Genomic DNA, 9214 nt, shown 5'->3' on the forward strand with positions numbered 1-9214 from the left:
ATTGTTTAATAGTCCTTTAGACTAAAGACATGTCAATTAATCAAACAATAAGCCCATGTTTGTATCAGTATTGTTGTTCAATATAATCTCCAATAAAAGTTATTTCATTGCCTGTAGATAAGCCCAACCTCTGACCTTGAATCAAAGGTTACTTGACAGCCCCTGACATATTGTACTCTAATAAGCCCACCCCTCGATTTGTATCACAGATTATGTGTGAGCTCCCTGGGCTTATTTCAGAAAAAATAGATTGATATAAATCTATAAGATTCCAAATATACATTAATAAGTACTTATACATGTGTAATTAAGTATTTATATATTATCCAGGAGTTGCTTCATTATAATGCAATGAATCAAAATTTCATTTTATTTTTTACCAAATTAGAAGTGTTTATATTTATATATAATATTGTATAATGTATACCTATAAAAAACGTTCACATCTACACTTTTTACTCAGTTAAGAAAATGACAAAAAGCATCAGTATGTGAAAATTCCTTACTACTGCAATAAGAAGTTAATGAAGAATAAGCTGCAAGTTGCTAAATTTTAGGTGATTGTCCAGTTCCACATGACAATTAGTTAATATCAAATTTATTATCTATAATAAGCTGTACACAGTTCCATGTTTCCCGTCAGAGAAATTCAGACTGCATGATCTGCCTTGAAGACTTCCTAATAAATTTGTTTTAATTTAGGGCAAATATTATCAAGCCATTATAAAGACCATAATTTACACTATTGAGGAACACTATTTGGGTGAAAATTACCTCCCTTGGACTGCAAAACTGTGAATGCAAATTCACATTCAAAATGCAGCAAAAGTGTGTCTATAAGGCAGTCAAGTGACTTTCAGTTGGTGATTTTTACCGCTTTGAACTCTGTGGGCTAGCAGTGACTGCTTTGACTATGCACTACAGCAGTTATGCACACACAATATATAGATCAACACCAAGCATATACTTGCACAGCTAAGTTATATAACGCTGATAAAAATATTTATAATGTATATACTGTACCTGGTAAAATTCTACGCTGCACATGCAAATAAAATGATAAAAGAGTCTTGTGTTTTGTGTTTTATTTTCAACCATTTGTTATGATAAAATTGATAAGGTGTCAATTAAACATCACGATTCTCTACAAAAATCTGTCACAATCAGGAAGAAATAAGGAAAACCAAAGTCATGCAGTAGCGACCGATGAATTTCAGAATGTAGCACTTTTAAGTTGGCCTCTTTCTTTGGTTTACATATCAGTTTTGTTCAAACTTTCCTTCAGGAGATTTCAATGTACAACAAATGTTTGATAAATACACATCCTACAAGTATGTTGACACTTTGACTTATATAAATATAACTAGCAGTCATATTGCTGCCCAAACTGAAACAACAACAGGACAAATGGACCAGAATCTCACACCTGTTCTACAGTTCTGTATATTCAAACATCCTTTATATTGATCCCTCTTTCTTTCCAGTTACTGTTGCAGGTGATTTCTTTCCATTAATTGTTACAGGTGAAGAAAAGATTTTGTACAATGTTCATAATTATATATTTTACACATTTGACATGGATTTAAAAGATGTTTTAAGTTTGTAACACATCAGAAATTGGGTCAAGGTTATTCATATATATCTACCCCCAGCATACTTCCTATAACTAAAAAGAAGATTATTAAAAGTCAGTAGATGAGATGAAAACAAATTATGAAGAGAACACTTTTGGACTTTATATAACTGGTCTGACGTTTCAGCTGAAAACTCTGAGATCAATTTCTTGGCTCCCGGAGATCAATTTTGACTGAATTTTTGGGTGTGAACATTATGCTTGTAAAAGCATTTCTTACCATTTTCAGCTCCAGAAAATATCTGTGCATATTAAGTTAGTGTGCACATTATACAAGTTTTTACACAGTGTAATACACCATAGCTATCGTATCAATGTCTTAGACATCTGGCTGAACAAATAAATGACAGATATGTGACACAATGGCTTATTCTCGCTTGTCCTCAAAGCTTGCTTGCATTTATCAACCTGAGGACAATGAGGGTGAAGGACACAGGACTGTCAGTTATGACTCCACATAGAAAAGTAGCCAGGACACATCCAGCAGCCTTAACTGTTACCTGGCTTCATACATAAGAGTCTCTGGGAAAACATATTACAGTCCTGTATATGCAATCAATTTTGTATAATTTTCAGGAAAATCTACTTGAGAAACAAAGAGGCCCCAGCACCTTAACAGTCACCTGAGTCCTATCAATACTGTCATTGTTTTTGTAACATATCCCAGAAATCACCTTGTTACCAAAGTAAAGTTTAAATCACTTAATTTACATTCTACATGTAGTGCAAATGTAAACTGTGCAGAAGATTGACTTCCATCCAATGTAAAAGAATCTAACAAACTTTAAATAAAAAGAATTTATTCTCAATTTTTTTTGTCAGTTGCCAAATATTAGTACCCTGGGCGTTGTGGTTTTCAAGATGAAGATGTTTCAAGATTTTGATAAATTTGACCCATGTGAGCTTGAAAAAGGGTCAAGGTCATTCATTTAAACACACCTGTAGCCCTTCATCACAGCATGCTACAGGCAAAATATTAGAGCCCTGAGCTACATGGTTATTAAGAACTTGTTTGAAGATTTAACAAATATGAGCCTTGTGACCTTGAGCAAACGTCTACATCAACTTGGTAACTCTTCATCTGGCACAAGCTAGGGACTCAATATCATTACCATGAGCCTCTTGATTACTTATAAGGAGTCAGAAATGTAAATTGCACGACGATGGAGAAATGGCGACTGGATTAGGTCCCTGAAGAGTTTGTATCAGTTAACATGGACAATATGGTTACATTTATCATCACCACTTTCTATCTATACTGAAATATGATTAAAATACACTTCTGGAATATTGCAATATAACCCTATTTGACCCTTCCTTTAACAATACATTGTATTATCATATTTCTTCCATGTTTCATTTCTTGTTCTACAATACACAGAGAAACATAGCGTAATCCACTTCAAGTAACGTATATCGAAACAGAAACTGAAAGATCACTTAACATGAATGTATTTTAAACAGAAATATATGAAAGAGTTGATTTCAAAAAACTTTAAAATCAATTGCATTTTTTTTTTAAACTTTAAGAGAAAACCACGCATTGGGCAATATTACACAATTTGCGATCACTGGGAACACTGACAGACAGAGAAAGCAATTATAAATTTTTTTTTTCCTTTACTAAGACACTCCTGATCATTATGTTCAGTATAATGAGATCAGATTTTTGGCAGTCTTCCAGTATATCAAAGTTTACTTCCTTTCCATTGATCTTGATAAAACCAAAGTATTGTACAACTGTATATATTTGATTGGCATGTTTGAACATCTTAATGACAAATTGTACATCACAACGGCCCATTATTATGACACTTTTCAGGGTCTAAAAACTGTAGCTATTGTCTTGACAGAATGAAGGTAATCTTCACATAGCTATAATATCCAGCTGACAAATGTGTCAGTATCATTTACCTACATGAACATGAAGTTTCTTTTATATTTTCAGTGTTTAATTAGTCTGAAGTCATCTCCATGATCTAGACAGACAGACAGACATTTACCCTGAGTAAATCTAGACAGACATTTACTCTCATCAATCTAGACAGAAATTTACTCTGAGTATAAATCTAGACAGAAAGACATTTACTGTGAGTATAAATCTAGACAGACATTTACTGTTAGTAAATCAAGACAGACATTATATTCTCATCAACCTAGGCAGATGGACAGACAGACATTTACCCTGAGTAAATCTAGACAGACATTTACTCTCATCAATCTAGACAGACAGAAATTTACTCTTGAGTATAAATCTAGACAGGCAGGCATTTACTGTGAGTAAATCAAGACAGACATTATATTCTCATCAACCTAGGCAGATGGACAGACAGACATTTACCCTGAGTAAATCTAGTCAGACATTTACTTTCATCAATCTAGACAGACAGATGTTATCTCTGAGTAAATCTAGATAGACATTACATTCTCATCAACCTAGACAGACAGATAGACAGACGGACAGACAGACAGATATTTACTGTTATTATTAGGGACATTGTCACTTGACCATGATCATCTCAGCCCAACTTTGTATGCAAACCACCATACATAAATTGACATGATCAAATATGATACAAGGAATGTGCCAAAGAACAAAATCAGTTAGACTTGAACCTGGAACCTCTGAACTTAAAACTGACACTCTTGACTAAGCAAAGGAAAGGTCTCAATTAAGGTACACATATTGTTATCATATGTATCTATAATCCCTCAGTCTTAAATCTCAAAGACAACATTTTTTACAACAGCAGACAGGTAATGCATACCAGTTTAAACTCCTTGACTGCACCTTTACAGTACCAACATCATTATCTATATGATACATAAACATGCACCAACCCCACGACGTACAGCTGAGTGTCAAAAGACAAATGACATATACTTTGAAATTTAACATGCTTATATACAAAATGTCCTGTTATTTCTACTTGTTTTGGGGTGGAAAATGTCCAAACATTTTAAAACATAGATAAATCACTACAGCTGCAAAATGAAATTAAGCAAGTATCAATATTATCTTTTGTTTGTTACTAATTACCAAGTTCTCTTTTACTAACTGTTTTAACGATAGAAGGGAGATAATCCATGCATTCTTATGCCTGCAGACATCAGTATGTAGCCACATTCTAGTGCTTTGAATATAATAAATTTCTTTTTCAATTCTAGGCAATGCTATAACATGAACACAGAATTACTGTGCACGGCATTGTTTTAAAGAAACAGCATTATTTATAGCTTACAACTGCTACTAGGTGTCATGTGTAACATGCTAGAAAATTTCAACCAATCAGAAAGCTAGGATTGGAAGTAAAAGTTCTAGTTCCAGGAGCTGTGACAAAAAGAAATCACTTAAAAATGTATATGATGTATCGAAATAAAGGAATAAAACAGGTGTTTATCAGAATATCACTTTATATAGTACAGAAATAATCTATCCTCCAACTGGAAATTACCAGGAAGGTATTTTCTATATATAACAAGTATTAACATGATCAACAACACTGTAAACTTGCATTTATGACAAAATTTGGACAAGACTTAAATTTCAAAAAGTGACCTTGAACTTTATAACCTATGAAGCATTTGCTTATCTGAGGTAGGTTGGTCTAAATAAACATACTTGGAATTAAGACGCTGAAACATTGATTAATTGAAGTTAAAATTTAAAATTTAAGCAAAAATGAACAGTGACTAGGGTATGAAATTCAGAGATAGATAATGTTTTATGCCAATGCCAGGTGGGCAAAACAATAGATCCTAGAGAGGTATTTGCAACATAATTCTTCAATTTTTCTTTTCTTTGAAATTAGCTCCAAAATCTAATACACCTATCTTTGGATCAATGTGCGAACAACTAGGGACAAAGGAAAACATACATATCATATATAGAAACTTTAGAATTATATATCCAGTAATTCTCCATGCAAGAAATCGTAAGAACTAAAACAAATTATTGCAATAATACAAAGTCCATTAAGGCTGCCTGTCATCCAGTACTTACAAAAAAGTACATTCCATATCAAAATGATGTTTTATTCAGTCTAAAAATACATAATGCACAACCAGTTACATGTCATGCAACATAAGGGTTCTAAAGATGCAGGTTGATGAAAATTATGGGGAAGTTATATGGTCCCCATAGTGATCTGAGTGACAAATATTCTATTTCTCTGTGTGACATGAAGCTGGACGTATTTAATGCCTGTTAGTTTGCCTGTTGGTTCTGTTGCTGTATTCCTTGTTTTCATTTGAGAAGGTGACATTACTTTTTTGGAATGGCCAAGGTTTACATGGCTATGTCGTTGATGAAGCAGAAGACACTCACTCTTCTGCAATACCTGGTCTTAATTCTCCTTGAACTTTTTCAGGAGTCTCTGTGTAATCTTTCTTTTGTTCATTTTTGCTCAAGTTTTATAGAATTGAGATTGAATTATGATTATTTTGCAATGTTGGTATTTTCTTGATTTTTTTAAATAGACTGAAGTAGAAATGTGTTGTTGGGTTTTTTGAAGGGAAAAGTAAGGTCTACTTGTTAGTCTTCCCTATAGATACTGTTTCCTTGCATCTAAAAATCAATTCTATCCTACATATTGACAGTTTCTTTGTAAGAAAAGCTAAAAAAAACCATTTGAATGCAAGATTTGGTAGTATGTGGAATAAATTAATTTACATGTAGCTAGATATCTATAACATTGCATTCCATATCCTTGATATTTTTTCAAGTATTTTTAAGCTTGAGATTTTAATACAATAACCCTCTCCAACATCTCAAAGCCTTAATTATTTCTAAGCTCTCATTTCTCCATGAATTGAAACCTTTAGACCATAAAATTTTTTTTTTCCATTTTATGCACTAAAGGTTGTTAGTTTTCTACTCTTCTTCGTTTACTTTCTTTCTTCATAATTTCTAAATGACAAGTTTCAGTGTTGTAGATATGTAAATGAACATGTAGTCTGCTTTTACAAGTATTTAATTAATTATGTCAGAATTGCCTTTCTATAGTATTCCATGTAAGTGTGGCAAGTCTTAATTGCTTAGATACAATTACCACCCAGCTTCACCCTCAAGGGAATTTCCCTTTAATTGTTGACCATGACCAGCGAGCCAGCTGGGTCATAGGTTTAATCCATGGTTATTCCTTTCTGAGGGACACTGTCACAGTCACAATATAACTTAGTGCCAAGGAGTAATCCCAAAATAGAACAGATCCCTAAGAGAGACAAACTACTCTTTTCCTGTAATATTTGGTGCCATAGACCACTCAAAGTGCAGGAGTAGACTGAGGGGATTTTTTGGAGCAAAAGGACACGGGTTGATGTGGTTTTCGTTGACAAACACATTAGAAGGGGGCAGTGGCATAGATAAATATGCATTATACATATGTAGGGGCACTGTCTAGTTTCGCACCACAAGGAGTTTCCCTTTTATTATAGATCAGTGTGGCAGTGATACAGTAAACTAGTGTCATGGGTTCCATCCCCTGCTGAGGCACATGTACACTACTTTTTTCCTGTTATAGATGCAAGTCAGTATGAAAACTGTGTGTAGTATGGGCGCTTATATATACTAGGACACTGTAACATTATAAGGCAATCAGAACATTGAACAACTATATTGTGGTTGATATTAAACAACATGAATTTAAAATGAAAATTAATATACAGTCTAAACTTTTAATCTCGAAATTCATGGAACAGTTGAAAATGTTTTTTGACTCGTCTGTATTTCAACTCAAACCAAGTGTATAAATAAGGTTGACGATATTAGTTTTCTCAACAAAGTAGAGCTGCAATAACATGCAAACAGTATACTTTCATATGATATACAAAATTGCTGTAAATAAACAGAAGAATTTATCCTACTTTCTCCTTTTGTTCATTCATCCAAATAGCAAAAACATGTAATAACAACTCCAATCAAATGCAATTGTACTCTCGTCATTCCGTCCCCCACACATGTTCAATACCTTTACTGACCAAGCACATACACGTCATATATTATACAGAACGACATAATACGAAATCTAAATTTGCTTTTGATACGCTACAAGAAAAGATGTATGAAGCCATAGATCATATCAATGTAACTTTATTATGAATAAATAAACATAAGAAAAATGCGGCACTAGAATGTTTTTACTTGTTACAGAAAATATTGTACAAGCACTAGACTTAACAAATCACACATTCTATCAATGAAAAATACTTTCAACATTTCATTGTCCAGACACTAAATCTGACAAACTGCGTGATCACAGTCCTTTAGTTAACAAACTCAGAATTTCTTTTTTAATTATGGGGATCAGATTTTGTCAAAAAGTACATACTGGTTTGATGGTTTTGTTTTTATCTTTCCTGAAAATACATGCAAGGAAGCTAGCTGTTTTCATGTTTTGTGTAAAACACGCTACTTTTTATTGTACAGGTAAGTCACTACTACAGGATGGTGACACTAATTAAGAAGCCAACCCTTAATTGGATACTAAAACTGGTAATTAATCATCAGTGAACAAGTTTTACCAATGTTGTCAGAAGACGTGCCAATGTTTTGACAAAAATTAATTTCGAAACAACGAATGACTTTTATCTTTCTTTACAATTAAAGGGACTGAAAAATTGCTTCAACGCAACCAAAATTTCAGCTCAATGAAATATGAGTCATCCAAACTAAAAATGCTAGGATATAGAAGGGGAAATTCGTGACTTGAAAATTATTTTAACTCAAACAATCAACGACTCAAGCAATTTTCGAGACGACGAATTTCAACTGCATATATATCTTAACCAGCTTTTTTGGTGTAGCCAATCAAATTTTACTTTCGATTTCCCAGTACAATAGTAAGCATACAAAAGCAAATTTTGTTTGATTTTTTCAGACAACTCCAGAAGAACAATTCCAAATGTTAGGTGCATCCTTATACTAAGAGATATAGTGACATGGATCTTAAAAATATGAGTGAATCCCAAAGCACAGGAAAAACGTGAGCCCATGACTCAAAATATGAGAGTCAAAGAAATCACTGCAACTTACGGATATCAAAACAAAACAAAGAGTAAAAATATTGTTACCGTTCCTTTAAAAACTCCATTCCAGACTTGATATGGAACTTCTACCACCATGTATATCTAATTACCAAATCTAAATTATGTCTGTACGTCAGGAGACTTTGGACGGGACACATCACTCATGGGCGCAGCCATTATTGTTGATACTTAAGTCATTTCTAAATTTAAAGTCGGTCTATGGTCCCTCACTTCCGGACTATTTCCCGAGTTAAAATGAGCAATGACCTGTATCTATAGAAGTCACTTAAACTGTCATCATTAAAAAATAATCTAACAAAAAATACAAGTCTAACAATATAATTCATGCAAATTAACCATGGGACGCCGACCATAACAAACGCCAGATTGTGCTGGCATACACTGTTATATTTGCCTGCTAAAGTTCTTTAATTTGTAAATCCTGTAACAGAGGTTGTTATTGATTTCAATGCAAGGTTACGAACCCGGAACCCTGGCTTACTAGTCTGACGCTCAACCGATCGAGGTAAAGAGAAGTTCTATGTAGCTAATTAG

The 9214-nt window shown here is 33.4% G+C and overlaps 1 protein-coding gene across 1 annotated transcript in view; it reads right to left on the reverse strand.

Annotated features, from left to right (window-relative positions):
* Nucleotides 1–8745, reverse strand: part of LOC132555851 (alsin-like) — a 50263-nt gene extending 41518 nt beyond the window's left edge. The window contains exon 1 of the mRNA XM_060220211.1: nucleotides 8705–8745. Coding sequence (XP_060076194.1) covers nucleotides 8705–8724 — 20 coding nt within the window. The 5' untranslated portion in view covers nucleotides 8725–8745. The remainder of the gene's footprint in view (nucleotides 1–8704) is intronic.
* Nucleotides 8746–9214: the final 469 nt, after the last annotated feature.

The sequence above is a fragment of the Ylistrum balloti genome, unplaced genomic scaffold (assembly GCF_031769215.1).
Source record: "Ylistrum balloti isolate Yb309-2 unplaced genomic scaffold, AGI_CSIRO_Ybal_v1 Utg370520, whole genome shotgun sequence".
Classification (NCBI taxonomy): domain Eukaryota; kingdom Metazoa; phylum Mollusca; class Bivalvia; order Pectinida; family Pectinidae; genus Ylistrum; species Ylistrum balloti.